The 18,199-nt window shown below is 45.3% G+C and overlaps 1 protein-coding gene across 1 annotated transcript in view; it reads right to left on the bottom strand.

Annotated features, from left to right (window-relative positions):
• The window catches only part of LOC124544715 (L-dopachrome tautomerase yellow-f2-like), a 127,322-nt gene that overhangs the window by 49,289 nt on the left and 59,834 nt on the right, over positions 1-18,199 (bottom strand). The window contains exon 2 of the mRNA XM_047123361.1: positions 8,596-8,911. Coding sequence (XP_046979317.1) covers positions 8,596-8,911 — 316 coding nt within the window. The remainder of the gene's footprint in view (positions 1-8,595; positions 8,912-18,199) is intronic.

The following is an 18,199-nucleotide window of genomic DNA, read 5'->3' as shown; positions in this document are numbered from 1 at the left end:
GTTAAAGCAATTTTATATGCTAGCTACATTTGTTATGCAACATTGTATGGTCCAAATTGCATCAGATGTAAACTGGAGGGTGACTACATTTCTTATTGCAAGGTTTTCAAAATATGTGCTGTGTTTTACTTAATTTCGAATTATAAACAAATATGAGCTGTAGGAAAAGAGAACCAGTTCATTATCGAACTCTGTTATCAGAATTCAGATGCCAAAGAATCTAATTTTTTTTCGAATAATTCCCTCAGAATGGAAATATTGCATCTCGGAGAACAAATGTGAATCCCAAAACAGTAGTTCCTTAAGTTTTTACGCGAGAAGTAAACTTTTACATAGAAAATAACTACAGAGACGGTTGTACCGTTGCTTCATCCACATAAAACTATTTTGAACCACATCATATGACTTGAAGTTTCTATCCTCCTGTATCATACGATGCAGTTGCGCGGAGAAACTGACACTCCGTTTCGCTCTGGGCCATACGCAGAGAACTGTACTGATGTTACATCGCTGTCGTCCCAGTGTGAACCAGTTACGGTAACTACGATGTAAATGCTTGGAAAAATACCAATAATTTTCATAAAGATTATACAGCTGTTACTAAGAAATGTGAACTCTTAGTAGCATCAAAATTGTGGGAAAATAGGCGTGTTTCTTGCTGAACATCTTGATTCATATTAATCACATTAGTTCTGACGCTGAGCTTTTTGTATTACAATTTTTTGTGAAGATCAGTTAAATACATTTTTATGTACAGGCCCCACACTTGGAATCTGTGCACTGTGTAACTGACTTACTTACACGCTTGAAACCTTAGGTACACAAAAACAACATATCTATCTTAAAAGCTGACTACAATCATGTCGTTTCAACCACAAGTTTTTATTCTAGAAATATTTACATTTGGTAATCCAAACTAAGGTTACTTTTTATAATTAATCAGTATGTATTTTCCTTCATGTTGATAGCACGGTAAATGTTTGGAGTCCACTTTCCTCCAAATAGTGCCGTTAGTTCAAATAGGTATTTTGTGCATAGAATAAACATACCACGAAATTTAACTCTCGAGAAATTCAGTTCAAAGATATATTTGACCTATGACTGACATTTGTTGTTTCTAATATATTCCAGTTGCCTAATTTTCATGGTTTACATGTTCCTCATCTTATCTATTTCTTGTTTCTCCTTGAGATTCTGGCATCTTCATTTGCCTCAAGGACTCACTTCTCAGCTTCTCAGCTCATGGAATCAATTGGTAAGAATTATTATCTTATATTAAGCGCAGAATATATTCCTGGCAATTGTAGAACTTCACGCCTCCTAACTGCCCCACATTAAAATGAATTACAGGCATATAACTCTGAGAATAGGAACTCGAACTACAGGAAAGACTGTAAGAAAAACAACGCTCGAAAGCCAAATATATACAAGGCAAACATAAGAACATCGCAAAGCGTATCTTCTAATAGTGGTGTTAGCTCGCAAAAGAACTGTATAGTATACGCTTCTAGAGCAAGAATCTAATGATGACATTGAAGTGTGAAAGCAGCTGAAACAAGAATGTGTAGGACACACATAGAGAGGTCTTTAAATTCATTTTTAAACAACTTCCTCATGTCCAGTTCAATAATTTTAACCACCATTTTGTTCAAAAAGCTCTAAATATCAATTTAAGATGAAAAATAAAATATTGATTTGTTTTAAGTGAAAGTTACCAAGGGGGAAGGAACACAGGGGGACGGATGAAAATGTTGCTCAAATTTAGAGCTTTTTTTTCCTCCGTAGTGGAATGTAGTTGACAAATGGGGTTTGATGCAATGAGTAAAGCATAAGTTGAACTTTCTATTGGTATTTTTATTGAAAAATATTAATATCTTCATTGTGTAATTAGGAGTTTTCCATCGCAGCTCTGAAATGAGTAGATCGACGGTTGTCGCTATAACGTGAAATTAACATATCACCCTGATACTTACAAATGCAATTTTAATTCATCGTAGGACTTTGCAAACAAAAAAACGAAAAAAACGAAATTATAGAAATTTCAGTATGAACATAAAAAATCGGCTGCGGTGAACTGAAGAGAATTGTCTGCTTCAATAGAGACCAAAAATGATTAAAATCGGATGAAAACTGTAGCGATGGCGATGACAAACATTCCGGAAAACGTGATTTCGATAAAAACGCGTTCACAGTTTGCCCAGGATTTATCATATAAAATGGGATAAAATGGGACAAAACCTGAAGCTCATGGGATATTATCGATGCTTGATCCATGATAACTATCGCCCCTACTAGTGAATGGCCGCTTTCTGCTACTTTGACCTGACAAGCCCTCATTTTCGTCCTCAAGGCGCCTTTCGTCACTGAGATCATCGCCGCTGGCGTCTCTATCTTCATAGAATCGGCGCATTTCATCGCCGATTTTGACCTGAAAGGCATTTGCCACGTGAATTAAGGCAGTATGGTCCATACTGAATAGACATTCGGCCAAAATTGAAACAATGTTGACAGTTTCGCTTCTGCTGGATGTTATATTTGGAGCGTATGTCCAAATGAGACCACTGAAACTTTCGTTCACATTTTGCATAAAACTGCCCAAAAAACGCTCCAGCAAATCAGGTTTACTCAGATCGGTATAAATAGGGGTGATGGCATCGACAACGACTTGTAGCAATGGCGTTTTGTGTTTGTAACTTACCAGTTCACCGGTTGCTTTAGCGCGCTGCCAGATGCACGAGGATTGCTCGCAAGCAGAACAGAAGTAATGTTGACGAATATCATCCGATAAATTTTTGTGAAGTAGTGTGTCATATTCTCAGCAGAGTCGAAATTATCACGAATATCTTTTCCATAATACTGAGCGTCTACCAGGGGCCGTGCAATCTCGGCTTCAAACGCTCATAGAATTGTTACTTTTTGAAATCCTCTCATAATATTTTGGGGAATACTTCCTCAATGTATGCATGGTGATCCATTGATCGTGACCGGGCCAAATATCTCACGAAATAAGCGTCAAACGTAAAAACTACAAACAACTAAACTTGTCTAGCTTGAAGGGGGAAACCAGATGGCGCTGTGGTTGGCCCGCTAGATGGCGCTGCCACAGGCCAAACGTATATCAGCTGCATTTATTTAAATAGGAACCCCCATTTTTTATTACATATTCGTGTAGTACGCAAAGAAATATGAATGTTTTAGTTGGACCACTTTTTTCGCTTTGTGATTGATGGCGCTGTAATAGTCACAAACATATGGCTCACAAATGTAGACGAACAATTGGTAACAGGTAGGTTCTTTAAATTAAAATTATTTCGGTTGTTCCAATGTGGTGCATGTACCTTTGTGAACTTATCATTTCTGAGAACGCATGCTGTTACAGCATGATTGCCTGTAAATACCACATTAATGCAATAAATGCTCAAAATGATGTCTATCAGCCTCAATGCATTTGGCAATACGCGTAACGACATTCCTCTCAACAGCGAGTAGTTCGCCTTCCGTAATGGTCGCACATGCATTGACAATGCGCTGACGCATGTTATCAGGCGTTGTCGGTGGATCACGATAGCAAATATCCTTTAACTTTCCCCACAGATCCGGTGAACGTGCGGGCCATGGTATTGCGTTTCGACGACCAATCCACCTGTCATGAAATGGCTATTCAATACCACTTCAACATCACGCGAGCTACATGCCGGACATCCATTATGTTGGAAGTACATCGCTATTCTGTCATGCAGTGAAACATCTTGTAGTAACATCGGTAGAACATTACGTAGGAAATCAGCATACATTGCACCATTTAGATTGCCATCGATAAAATGGGGGCCAATTATCCTTCCTTCCACAATGCCGCACCATACATTATCCCGCCAAGGTCGCTGATGTTGCACTTGTCGCAGCCATCGTGGATTTTCGGTTGCCCAATAGTGCATATTATGCCGGTTTACGTTACCGCTGTTGGTGAATGACGCTTCGTCGCTAAGTAGAACGCGTGCAAAAAATCTGTAATGGTCCCGTAATTTCTCTTGTGCCCATTGGCAAAACCGTACACGGCATTCGAAGTCGTCGCCATGCAGTTCCTGGTGCATAGAAATATGGTACGGGTGCAATCGATGTTGATGTAGCATTCACAACACCGACGTTTTTGAGATTCCCGATTCTCACGCAATTTATCTGTTACTGATGTGCGGATTAGCCGCGACAGCAGCTAAAACACCTACTTGGGCATCATGATTTGTTGCAGGTCGTGGTTGACGTTTCACATGTGGCTGAACACTTCCTGTTTCCTTAAATAACGTAACTATCCGACGAACGGTCCGGACATTCGAATGATGTCGTCCAGGATATCGAGCAGCATACATAGCACACGCCCATGGGCATTTTGATCACTACACGATATCGACCTTTCTGCGATTGGTAAACGGTCAATTTTTTTTTCTTTATTGTGATTTCATGCCCCTGCCCCATATGGGCAGGGGAGGGCTGTCAGCAGCACAATCCGCCGCTCTTCAGCCGAGTGACATGACAACTAAAACAAGAATAAAATAATACATACATAAGGAGGTAAAAAAGGGGAACATAAAACAGAGTAAGGGGAGAAAATGGAGGTAAAAATACACTGACATGTAGAAGTTCATTGGGGACAGTTAAAAAAGTCACCAGAAAGTTAAAAAAACATAGTTGGCGATTCTTAAAACACAGAGAAGACACTGGATGCGCATGCACAGGTTAAAAGTTGGCCACAGTATTAAAAACACTCCGAAACAACACACTTAAAACCCACTTGGAGCACACACGACGAAGAATAAAACTACCAGGCGGGACCTGCCGAGGGAAAGTTCAGAAAGGATGGAAAAGGAGGGGAGAGCATGGGGCAGCTGGGGAAGTGGCGGGATGAAGAGAGGAGGGGCAACCGTGGGTTCACGAAGAGGCAGGAGACACATGGGGCGGGAGAGGAAAAGGGAAGACAGGGCAGGAGGGAGCGCAGAGACACTGAAAGAAGGCACAAGAGATGGATGGGGAGTAGCAGGGGAAATCCGCTCAGAAGGAGGGAGGTGGAGGAGAGGGAGCCCTGAGGAGGAGGCAGGAAGAGGGGGTTAGAGTTGGTAGGAAGGGTAGATGTCAGGGCGAAGCTCGTCATCCGGGAGTGGTAGACGGTGGAAGTTGAACGGTCAATTTTAACACGCGTAATGTATCACGAAGCAAATACCGTTCCAACTGGCGGAATGTTACGTGATACCACGTACTTATACGTTTGTGACTATTACAGCTCCATCTATCACAAAGCGAAAAAAAGTGGTCCAACTAAAACATTCACATTTCTTTACGTACTACACGAATATGTAATAAAAAATGGGGGTCCCTGTTTAAAAAAAACGCAGTTGATATCCGTTTGACCTATGGCAGCGCCATCTAGCGGGCCAACCATAGCGCCATCGGGTTTTCCCCGTCAAGTTAGACGAGTTTTATTCTTTGTACTTTTCTCGTTTGATGCTTATTTCGAGAGATATTTGGCCTGGTCACTATCAATGGACCACCCTGTATACATTCGACTTACGTAATAAAATATTTTCGTCAATTTTCGACCGTCACCATGTCGATCCCCTTTTAATCGTGTCAGTTGTGTTCCTGTGCTCTCTACCAATGTGGGTTGCTTCTGCATCATATCGCGAGTAGAATCGCGTATCGTTTCACCCTTGACCATCGTCTCTCCTGGACTGCCATCTCCACACAATCCAAGCCAAAGGACGCTCCCGACTCCGTCTCCTCAAGCTCCTTTCTGGCCGCACGTGGGGTCTGGACCCCTCCACCATCCTCCACACTTATAAATATCTTATCCGCCCTATTCTGTGCTACGCTCATCCCGCCTGGATCTCCGCCCCTCCTACCTTTTTTCAAATCCCTTCAAATCCTAGAACGCCAAGCGCACCCCCTCGCCTATCCCACGCGGATCCTCTATGACCTTATTCCGTTCCCTCACCTCCTTCTTTTCCTCCAACGGATACGGATCCTCTACACCTCCCGCAAACTTAATCCCCATCACCCGCTTGTCTCTCCCAACCCCGTCCGCTGCCGCGCCTGCATTCCCACATCCCACCTGCTCTCCATCTCTCCACTCTCCATACCCTCGCCCAAGGTGGCTTCCAGCAACTCCCCCTCCCTGTTGATGCCCTCACCCCCCCCCCCCCATCTATCCCTCCTACCAACATTGATCCTCCTCTTCTGCACCCTGTGTTTTTCTCCTGAGGGCACCCTCTCTCCTTTCTCTCCCTTCTTCCCTCCCTCCTCCACTGGGCTTCCCCAACCCCCCCTACCTTCTCTCCTCCCCCTCCCTTCTCCACTGCCACTGGCATCTACACACTCCCCTCTCCCTCCTCCCCCCTCCCCCCTCCCTCCCCCCTCCCTCCTCCCCCTTCTTTCCCTTTTTGGCAGGTCCCGCACACGAATAGTGAACTTTGGCGCGCCAGAGATCATCGCCTAGTGTTTGTGTGTGTGTGTGTGTGTCGTCGTGTTCGTGTTCAAGTGTTCCAGTGTTACTCGTTTGTCCTACAACGTTCGCGTGTGCCATCTGTCCTCACTGTGCGTGCCCACATGTCTGAACATTTTTATTTTGGACTCTGCGCCCGTAAACGGCTCCGTGTGTTTTACTTTTGTATGTCTACGTTTGTATGTCGACCCTGTCTGTTCTGTGCTTGTCTTCTTTTGTCTCATTAGTTTTCTCTGTGGCCGAAAAGTGGCGTAATGTGCCGCTGCTGGCCTTTCTGTATCAGGTGTGAAATTACCAATAAAGAAAAAAAACGCGAAACTTCCTGGCAGATTTAAACTGTGTGCCGGACCGAGACTCGAACTCGGGCCCTTTGCCTCTCGCGGGCAAGTGCTCTGGCAACTGAGCTACCCAAGCACGACTCACGTCCCGTCCTCACAGCTTTACTTCTGCCAGTACTTCGTCTCCTACCTTTCAAACTTTACAGAAGCTGTGAGGACGGGGCGTGAGTCGTGCTTAGGTAGCTCAGTTGGTAGAGCATCTGCCCACGAAAGGCAAAGGTCCCAAGTTCGAGTCTCGATCCGGCACACAGTTTTAATCTGCCAGGAAATTTCATATCAGCGAGCACTCCGCTGCTGAGTGAAAATCTCATTCTAAAAAAAAGAAAGCGTGACGTATTGCCTCAGTGAGAACCGCACCAAAGAGTTTTCGAAAGGCATAAGAAAGTACGAAGGGGGACCCAAAAGAAACCGGACTCCGAGGGCACTGCCACTCGTAAACGTAGTGCAGGGTTCTCACGCTAGATGGTGTTAGTAGAGATCTTCATGAAACAGCTGTGCTGACGGTGTCAGTGTAGAGCTGAACGTGGAAGTGTGGTATTGTGTTTCTCTGACTGTTGGCGGGTTATCTCTGCGATGTCGTTATGGCAATTTTAAAAGAACAAAGAGTGGGTGTGAAATTTGTTTCCTGCTTTAAAAAACTGCAAAGGAGACACACCAAATGCTTCACGAAGCTTCCAGAAGGACGCAATGAGCCGCACACGGGTTTTCGAGTGGTTTGGGCGCTTTAAACGTGGTGAGATGTGTGTTGAAGACCAAGCTCGTTCTCGACGCCCTTCAACATTGCGAAATGAGGAGAACATTGAAAAGGTCCGCCAAAAGATCGACCAAATTTCAGCAGAGACAGGAATCGGTTGGAGCTCGTGCCAGCGGATTTTGAGTAAGGATTTGTAGATGAGACGTGTTGCTGCTAAATTTGTTCCGCGCCTTCTCACACAGGAGCAAAAAAACCATCCGCATGAATGTGTGTCAGGACTTGAAAACAGAGATTGCACGTGATACAAACTTCTTGAACAAAGTCATTACAGTGGATGAGAGTTGGTGTTACGGGTATGACCCAGAAACCAAGCAAGCGTCAAGCCAGTGGAGGACTCCCAACTCTCCCAGACCAAAAAAAAACAAGGCAAGTGAGGTCAAATGTGAAGACGATGATCATTGTCTTTTTTTATGTTCGTGGAATTGTGCATCGGGAATTCGTACCCCCCGGCCAGACTGTTAACCAGCACTTTTACTTGGATGTTTTAAGGCGTCTGCGAGAGGATGTCAGGAGGAAACGCCCGGAACTTTGGCGATCAGGTGACTGGTTTCTGCATCACGACAACGCTCCAGCACACACGGCCTTACGAGTGACCCACTATTTGGCATCTCAGAAGTGGTCTGTCGTTCCCCACGCTCCGTATTCGCCGGGCCTAACCGCGTGCGACTTTTTCCTATTTCCACGAATGAAAAAAACGCTAAAAGGGGAGCGTTATGACGATGTGGAGGTGGTAAAAACAGCTTCGCAAAGGGCACTGGACAATATCAAAGAGTTCCAAACATGCTTGCAACAGTGGGAAAATAGACTTGACAAGTGCATAGCATGTAATGGAGAGTATTTTGAAGGTGATTGAAGTAATTTTGTAAAAAGGTTCATCAATAAATTACTTATGACAACAATCCGATTTCTTTTGGGTCCCCTCTCGTATAACCGTGCAATAACGTGTTTCAGTTAAGACATCGACAGCAGTAAAACCCTCCAGGTGAGTGGGGGGCAGCGGAGGTGCCACTCACTGTGTACGGTGACGTATCCCAGCGTGGCGGGCACGCCGGCCTTGCGGCGCGGCACGGTCAGGAAGAGGCGGTCGCGCCACACCTCGAGGCCGTGCGGCAGGTTGGTGTGCGGCGTGTAGCCGGCCCGCAAGGCGTCGGCGGCGGCCGGCTGCTCGGGCCACGTCCAGCTGACCGCCTGCCACGAGAACGCCTTGCGCACGCCGCTGGTGGCCGAGGCCCGCGCCTGCGGCGTCACCGTCGCCAGCAGCACCGCCGCCGACGTCAGCAGCGTCGCCGCCGTCGTCAGCAGCGCCGACGTCGTCATGGCGCGCCGCGTCTGCGCCCAAACGTCCACGTCAGTACCTTTGTTAAAAGTCCTGGGAACACACTGCATCTTAGGAAGCTGCTACGGATGCGAGGAAAGCTTCACTGCAAATACGAACGTAGCCAAAGCCTCGTGGGCAAACAAAAATTTAACGAAGCCAAACTTAGCGTAACGAGAGTACCACGTAGAGTTATGCTCTACCAAAACTATAGTTCGGTATTGTTGGTAAATTACGAGGTGCATTGAAGTTCTAAGGCCTCCGATGTTTTTTTCTAATTTACTACTCACCCGAAATCGATGAAACTGGCGTTACTTCTCGACGTAATCGCCCTGCAGACGTACACATTTTTCACAACGCTGACGCCATGATTCCATGGCAGCGGCGAAGGCTTCTTTAGGAGTTTGTTTTGACCACTGGAAAATCGCTGAGGCAATAGCAGCACGGCTGGTGAATGTGCTGCCACGGAGAGTGTCTTTCATTGTTGGAAAAAGCCAAAAGTCACTAGGAGCCAGGTCAGGTGAGTAGGGAGCATGAGGAATCACTTCAAAGTTGTTATCACGAAGTAACTGTTGCTTAACGTTAGCTCGATGTGCGGGTGCGTTGTCTTGGTGAAACAGCACACGCGCAGTCCTTCCCGGACGATTTTGTTGCAGTGCAGGAAGGAATTCATTCTTCAAAACATTTTCGTAGGATGCACCTGTTACCGTAGTGCCCTTTGGAACGTAATGGGTAAGGATTACGCTCTCGCTGTCCCAGAACATGGACACCATCATTTTTTCAGCACTGGCGGTTACCCGAAATTTTTTTGGTGGCGGTGAATCTGTGTGCTTCCATTGAGCTGACTGGCGCTTTGTTTCTGGATTGAAAAATGGCATCCACGTCTCATCCATTGTCACAACCGACGAAAAGAAAGTCCCATTCCTGCTGTCGTTGCGCATCAACATTGCTTGGCAACATGCCACACGAGCAGCCATGTGGTCGTCCGTCAGCATTCGTGGCACCCACCTGGATGACACTTTTCGCATTTTCAGGTCGTCATGCAGGATTGTGTGCACAGAACCCACAGAAATGCCAACTCTGGAGGCGATCTGTTCAACGGTCATACGGCGATCCCCCAATACAATTCTCTCCAATTTCTCGATCATGTCGTCAGACCGGCTTTTGCGAGCCCGAGGTTGTTTCGGTTTGTTGTCACACGATGTTCTGCCTTCATTAAACTGTCGCACCCACGAACGCACTTTGGACACATCCATAACTCCATCACCACATGTCTCCTTCAACTGTCGATGAATTTCAATTGGTTTCACACAAGTAAGGTAGTATCGACATATGATACCACAGGATTAGTAGGGATAGAAACATATCACATTCTGAAGGACGACAGTTCAAACCCATATCCGGCCATACTGATTTAGGTTTTCTGTGATTTCCCTAAATTGTTTCAGGCAAGCGCCAGGATGGTTCCCTAATACGATGGGACCAATGACCTCGCTCTTTGGTCCCTACACCCAAATTAACCAAGCAACCAAAGAAACATAAATGAATGTGGAAGAGATAAAATGGGAGCCGACGACATCTTTCTTTTCTTTTGTGTGTTTGGTTGTTTGTTTGGCACATAGTTAGAACCACACATCATTCACTGATAGGCCACTGTGTATTTTATATCCTTACAGAAAGTATGTTGCATTTTATAAGAAGTAAAAATTAAGCGATGGCGTAACTCATCAGCTTTTATACAACCAAAGGAGTTACTTTTGATGCAAGGACAGTCTACAAATACAAACATAAATATATGCCTATATAATTTTTCTTGTCATTTTGTACTCAGAACGTTCTTCATCATTATCAAATGCAAAGGGTTTTCTGTTATTACTGATAAATGCGAAAATTGTTTATGACTAACAAAAAATGGTTTTGTGTAAGTTCGACAAGGTGTTCAAGTTACATTTGATACATTTTTGCTTCGCGGTCTTTTTTTAAAATTTTGTTCAGAAAAATTCGTTTCGCTATGTGATAAATTTGCATCGTTTTCTTTATTTTTACTACAGTATCCCTCTTTTTCACGTTATAAGTCAACAATTTTCGAATAAAACCTGAATTAAACATTGAAGATTTCAGCTGTGTTATAAATACTGTTTTACTTGAGTAAAATACACAGGGATAACTGTGTAGAACAAAAATGTTCTGCAGGCTATCCAGCCAGACGGAATAGTGACGTTCATTGCCTCGTGGCCACTTCGTTGTGACACAGGATGACTTTCCCGCTCCAGCTGCTCTGTCCTTTGGCTTCTTTCTACAAGATTGTGAGGTTATAAGCTCCTGTGGCCTGTCTCCTCTCACTCTTTTTCATTTTTTTATTAGATATCATTTTACTAATGTGTCTCAGTGGGAGCCGGTCGAGGAAGTTTATTATTGTAAATGTAACCGGTAATAAGGACTCTGGTTTTTATTTGTGATATTTCAGCTGGTGTTGAGACATTGCTTGCTCTTTTGTTTTTCTTGTGTGGGTGAGGCGGGGCTGAACGAGAGCCATTTGTGTTAAGTATGGCAGAAAAACGTGAGGTCGGGCCTGGCAGACTTTTCAGCGGATACGAGGGGTGTGGACAATAGCGTGTGGTGACTCCTCAGGGTGGCCGGCATTATGATTTATTGTGCAAATGGTGACGGGATGAAACACACTAACTAAAGTCTGCTACTCCTCATTACGGTCGTCTCTTTTCGATTTACTCTCAGTATATAGTGTGGTTATTAAACTGTTCATTCCTAGTCGCTCAAAATCTTGTTACTAACTAAGGAACGACAGAAGGTGCGTAAAATGATGACAGAAAATATCTCAAAATTTCTGACGGACAAACTTTTTACTGGACTCGAACTCGAACACAGTGCTTTGCCTATTATTGGCAACGCTCTTATCAGCTGAACTGCCCTGTCTCGACTCCTTCATATGATCCACTCTCATGAGTCACTCAGAGTAGACTGAGATGACAGAAGTCATGGGATACCTCCTAATACCGTGTCGGACCTCCTTTTGCCCGGGGCAGCGCCGCAAATCGCCGTGGCATGGACTCAACAAGTCGTTGGAAGTCCCTTGCAGAAATATTGAGCCGTCCAAATATGCGAAACTGAAGTCGGTACAGAATTTTGTGCGCGAACTGACCTTCGAATTATGTCCCATAAATGTTCGATGCGATTCACGTCGGGCGATCTGGGTGTCTCAAACATTCACTTGAACTTTTCAGCATATTCTTCAACCCAATCGGAAAGCAATTGTGACCCGATGACAAGGTATAGTTTTTTGGGAACATGAATTTCATGAATGGTAGTAAATGGTCACCAAGTAGCCGAACATAAGCATTTCCAGTCAATGATCGATTTAGTTGAACCAGAGGAATCAGCTCATTCCACGTAAATACAACCCACACCATTGTGCAGCCACCGCCAGCTTGCGCAGTGCCTTGTTGAGAACATGAGTCCATGGCTTCGTGCGTTCTGCGCTACCCTGGAACCCTGCCATCAGCTCTTACCAACTGAAATCGGGACACGTCTGACCGGGACACGGTTTTAAAGTCGTGTAGGGTCCAAACGATATAGTCACGAGCCCATGAGAAGGGCTGCAGCTGTTAGCAAAAGCATTCATGTCGGTCATCTGCTGCCATAGCCCATAACCGCCAAATTTCATCACACGGTCTTAACGGATAGTTCGTCGTACGTCCCACGCTTGTCTGTTAGCAATGACAACTCTACGCGAACGCCGCTGCTCTCGGTCGTTAAGTGAAGGCCGTCTGTCACTGCGTTGCCAGTGTTGAGAGGTGATACCTGAAATTTGATATCATCGGTACACTCTTGATACTGTGGATCTAGCAGTATTGCATTCCCTAACAGTTTCTGAAAGGAACGTCCCATGCACCGAACTTCAACTACCATTCAGCATTCAATGTCCGTTAATTCCCGCAGCCCCAATCACATCGGAATCTTTTTCATATGAATGACCTGAACAAATATGACAGCTCCGCCAATGCAATGTCCTTTTATATGTTTTATACGCGGTACTACCAGCATCTGGGTATTAGCACAACGCTATCAAATGACCTTTATCACGTCAAAGTAGAAATCTGTCTGCCGACTGAGGAAAAGTATCTTTCCGTGCAGTGGCGACTGCGAAACCCGATGGACGTGGGGTGTTGGTTAGTGCAGTTTTCCCTGGTTCGAGCACGGACTATCTGTTTTAGTGTATGTGGCAACTGGCGTTGGTTTTTTAAAAATATATTCGAACATAAAGTGCTCCCCATATTTTCAGTTTTTTTTAGTACAAAGACAGAATTACTTCAATTAAAGATCTTTACAGCCGGCCGCGGTGGCCGAGCGGTTATAGGCGCTTCAGTCCGGAACCGGGCGACTGCTACGGTCGCAGGTTCGAATCCTGTCTCGGGCATGGATGTGTGTGATGTCCTTAGGTTACTTAGTTTTAAGTAGTTCTAAGTTCTAGGGGACTGATGACCTCAGATGTTAAGTCCCATAGTGCTCAGAGCCATTTGAACCATTTTGAAAGATCTTGGCCTCCCTGTTAGAAGAAATTCTAGCCTTTTTGTTTGACTCAAAGTCGTCGCCTGGACTTTAGAAGGGACGCGAGCACGCACTGCGTACATTAGTTCTTCTAAAATCTCACAGAAACCATTTCCTATGCTTAACACGGACGTCTTCAAAAATGGTTGAAATGGCTCTGAACACTATGGCACTTAACTGCTGAGGTGATCAGTCCCCTAGAACTTAGAACTACTTAAACCTAACCACCCTAAGGACATCACACACATCCATGCCCGAGGCAGGATTCGAACCTGCGACCGTAGGGGTCGCGCGGTTCCAGACTGTAGCGCCTAGAACCGCTCGACCGCACCGGCCGGCAACGGACGGCTTCCTCTGAAGGAACAGATACGAATAAACTCCTGGAAAGGGGAAACGTATTAGCTACAAAGTAAAGTTTGCATCAGCTGTTGCGCTGCAATAGTCGACTTCCGGAATGTTTTATCAGACATCCGTTTGTTGAATCGCACTCTGATTCTGCTTACGTCGCAACCGTATCAGTTTCCTCCTCAGTATCGTTTTGTAACAGCGTACTATTGCGCGTGTGTGTCCGCTTACTGGTCGTGCTGCAACAGCGCAAGACAAGGTCTGTTGATTCGACTACAGTAAGTAAGTAAAAACGTGATTTGATACGCTGATCCACCTGAAGACGAGGACATAAGCCGCCTAAAGGCGTCATGTGGATAAATGAAAAGTGAAACAGATAACAGTTTTAACTGATCTTCTATGTCATAAACAGACGCTGTTCCCAAACTCGATCCACCAAGGACGGCGTAAGTGCATTCGTTACCACTGGGTGAAATTTATTGCAGAATTCATGAAATTTCCCTGCTCTCTCGTACCTGTTTCATGAAATGTCGAGTCTTCAACCGATTTTGTTTGGCTCTACTTTCGTTTGTAGGTGGTCAGTATTTCAGCTGGCTAGTTGCGGTACCTTTTGACGCGTCTCTGGCATCTGTCGATGTCCACCGTTTTCGTCTTGATCGTTGTTTTATCCCTCTCGTTCTACACAGATGCCTAGTTAATGGCCAACCGTACAACTGTTCCCCTATTAGCTCAGTGGATTTAAAATACATAAATTTACACGAATATTTGGAAAAGATGAAACATATATGTGGGTTTTTAGACACATTTAAAAAGATGGTCGATTTATAAAAGCGTTCACTTCTTCTTCGTTTTTAAATTTAAAAAGTTATTATAAAAATAAAACGTATAATGCAGTAACGAAGGTCATCTTCAAAGGAAGCACCGTATATTCACGGAAAATTTGAGGACTTGCTATGGAAATGTTTTACGAGAGGGAAAAATGAGCTACAGTTGGGTCGTAGCATGGGAGTATAAGCAGAGGGATTCAGTGAGTTGTAAATGAAGAGACAGCCAGTGTGCTCCCTGCCGCCGTTGGATAAGCAGTTGCCAGCAGCAAGTCGTATACTCTTAGCTCACTTATTTGTTACATAGTTTAATTCTTAATTTATTTGAGTGGTTTTGGTACTTGCATTGTTTAATTCATAAATTTCGGGCGTATTATAGTATTTGAGAGTTGTAGAATCGCGTTTTAGTACCTGAATAGTGTAACATCGCGTAGTCTCCTTCCGCCGCCGAGCAGTGTGTCAGCAGCATTACTGCATTTACTAGGCAATCTTGTATTTTAATAACCGTTTAACTTTTGTGTCGAATTTTTTGTTCTCTCTGTAGATTAGTTCAAATGGTTCAAATAGCTCTGAGCACTATGGGACTTAACTGCTGAGGTCATCAGTCCCCTAGAACTTAGAACTACTTAAACCTAAGGACATCACACACATCCATGCCCGAGGCGGGATTCGAACCTGCGACTGTAGCGGTCGCGCGGTTCCAGACTGAAGCGCCTAGAACCGCTCGGCCACACTGGCCGGCTGTAGATTAGTTCAGACGTTCTTTGCACAACAGTTTTTAGCATGGATAGGGACTGCAACTGCTGTGTTCGGATGCAGGCTGAGTTGGCATTCCTTCGCTCCCAGCTTCAGGCAGTGTTGGCTTCGGTCACACAGCTTGAGGCTGTTGCCAATGGGCATCACTGTGGGGGTCCGGATGGGGGTTTGTCAGGGACTGCCAGCTCGTCCCACGCATCCCCCGATCGGACTATGGCTGTGGCTGCCCGGGATACTGCCCACATTGAGGCTGACCCCTCACCTGTGGTAGAGTGGGAGGTTGTCTCGAAGTGTGGCAGGGGGCGAAAGACATTCCAGAGGGCTGAACGGAAGGCCTCTCCAGTTTGTCTGACGAACCGGTTTCAGGCTCTGTCTCAGGCTCATACTGATCTTCGGCCGGACAGGGCAGCTAGTCCTGTTCCAGTGGTTGCCCCTCAGTCTGCAAGATCCGGGCGGTCGCAGAGGGTGGGCTTACTGGTAGTTGGGAGCTCCAACGTCAGGCGCGTAATGGGGCCCCTTAGGGATATGGCAGCAAGAGAGGGGAAGAAAACCAATGTGCACTCCGTGTGCATACCGGGGGGAGTCATTCCAGATGTGGAAAGGTCCTTCCGGATGCCATGAAGGGTACAGGGTGCACCCATCTGCAGGTGGTCGCTCATGTCAGCACCAATGATGTGTGTCGCTATGGATCGGAGGAAATCCTCTCTGGCTTCCGGCGGCTATCTGATTTGGTGAAGACTGCCAGTCTCGCTAGCGGGATGAAAGCAGAGCTCACCATCTGCAGCATCGTCGACAGGACTGACTGTGGGCCTTTGGTACAGAGCCGAGTGGAGGGTCTGAATGAGAGGCTGAGACGGTTCTGCGACCGTGTGAGCTGCAGATTCCTCAACTTGCGCCATAGGGTGGTGGGGTTTCGGGTTCCGCTGGATAGGTCAGGAGTCCACTACACGCAGCAAGCGGCTACACGGGTAGCAGGGGTTGTGTGGCGTGGACTGGGCGCTTTTTAGGTTAGATGGCCTCGGGCAAGTACAGAAAGGGCAACAGCCTCGAAGGGTGTGGGGCAAAGTCAGGACATGCAGGGACCAAGCAGCAATCGATATTGTAATTGTAAACTGTCGAAGCTGCATTGGTAAAGTACCGGAACTTCAAGCGCTGATAGAAAGCACCGAAGCTGAAATCGTTATAGGTACAGAAAGCTGGCTGAAACCAGAGATAAATTCTGCCGAAATTTTTACAAAGGCACAGACGGTGTTTAGAAAGGATAGATTGGATGCAACCGGTGGTGGCATGTTTGTCGCTGTTAGTAGTAGTTTATCCTGTAGTGAAGTAGAAGTGGATAGTTCATGTGAATTATTATGGGTGGAGGTTACACTCAACAACCGAGCTAGGTTAATAGTTGGCTCCTTTTACCGACCTCCTGACTCAGCAGCATTAGTGGCAGAACAACTGAGAGAAAATTTGGATTACATTTCACATAAATTTTCTCAGCATGTTATAGTCTTAGGTGGAGATTTCAATTTACCAGATATAGACTGGGACACTCAGATGTTTAGGACGGGTGGTAGAGACAGAGCATCGAGTGACATGATACTGAGTGCACTATCCGAAAATTACCTCCAGCAATTAAACAGAGAACCGACTCGTGGAGATAACATCTTGGACCTACTGATAACAAACAGACCCGAACTTTTCGACTCTGTAGGTGCCGAACAGGGAATCAGTGATCATAAGGCCATTGCAGCATCCCTGAATATGGAAGTTAATAGGAATATAAAAAAAGGGAGAAAGGTTTATCTGTTTAGCAAGAGTAATAGAAGGCAGATTTCAGACTACCTAACAGATCAAAACGAAAATTTCTGTTCCGACACTGACAATGTTGAGTGTTTATGGAAAAAGTTCAAGGCAATCGTAAAATGCGTTTTAGGCAGGTACGTGCCGAGTAAAACCGTGAGGGACGGGAAAAACCCACCGTGGTTCAACAACAAAGTTAGGAAACTACTGCGAAAGCAAAGAGAGCTTCACTGCAAGTTTAAACGCAGCCAAAACCTCTCAGACAAACAGAAGCTAAACGATGTCAAAGTTAACGTAAGGAGGGCTATGCGTGAAGCGTTCAGTGAATTCGAAAGTAAAATTCTATGTACCGACTTGACAGAAAATCCTAGGAAGTTCTGGTCTTACGTTAAATCAGTAAGTGGCTCGAAACAGCATATCCAGACACTCCGGGATGATGATGGCATTGAAACAGAGGATGACACGCGTAAAGCTGAAATACTAAACACCTTTTTCCAAAGCTGTTTCACAGAGGAAGACCGCACTGCAGCGCCTTCTCTAACTCCTCGCACAAACGAAAAAATGGCTGACATCGAAATAAGTGTCCAAGGAATAGAAAAGCAACTGGAATCACTCAACAGAGGAAAGTCCACTGGACCTGACGGGATACCAATTCGATTCTACACAGAGTCCGCGAAAGAACTTGCCCCCCTTCTAACAGCCGTGTACCGCAAGTCTCTAGAGGAACTGAAGGTTCCAAATGATTGGAAAAGAGCACAGGTAGTCCCAGTCTTCAAGAAGGGTCGTCGAGCAGATGCGCAAAACTATAGACCTATATCTCTGACGTCGATCTGTTGTAGAATTTTAGAACATGTTTTTTTCTCGCGTATCATGTCATTTCTGGAAACCCAGAATCTACTCTGTAGGAGTCAACTTGGATTCCGGAAACAGCGATCGTGTGAGACCCAACTCGCTTTATTTCTTCATGAGACCCAGAAAATATTAGATCCAGGCTCCCAGGTAGATGCTATTTTCCTTGAC

This window comes from Schistocerca americana, chromosome 8, assembly GCF_021461395.2.
Source record: "Schistocerca americana isolate TAMUIC-IGC-003095 chromosome 8, iqSchAmer2.1, whole genome shotgun sequence".
NCBI lineage: Eukaryota > Metazoa > Arthropoda > Insecta > Orthoptera > Acrididae > Schistocerca > Schistocerca americana.
Note: the sequence above shows the minus strand (reverse complement) of the source record. Positions and strands in the feature narration are given on the sequence as shown.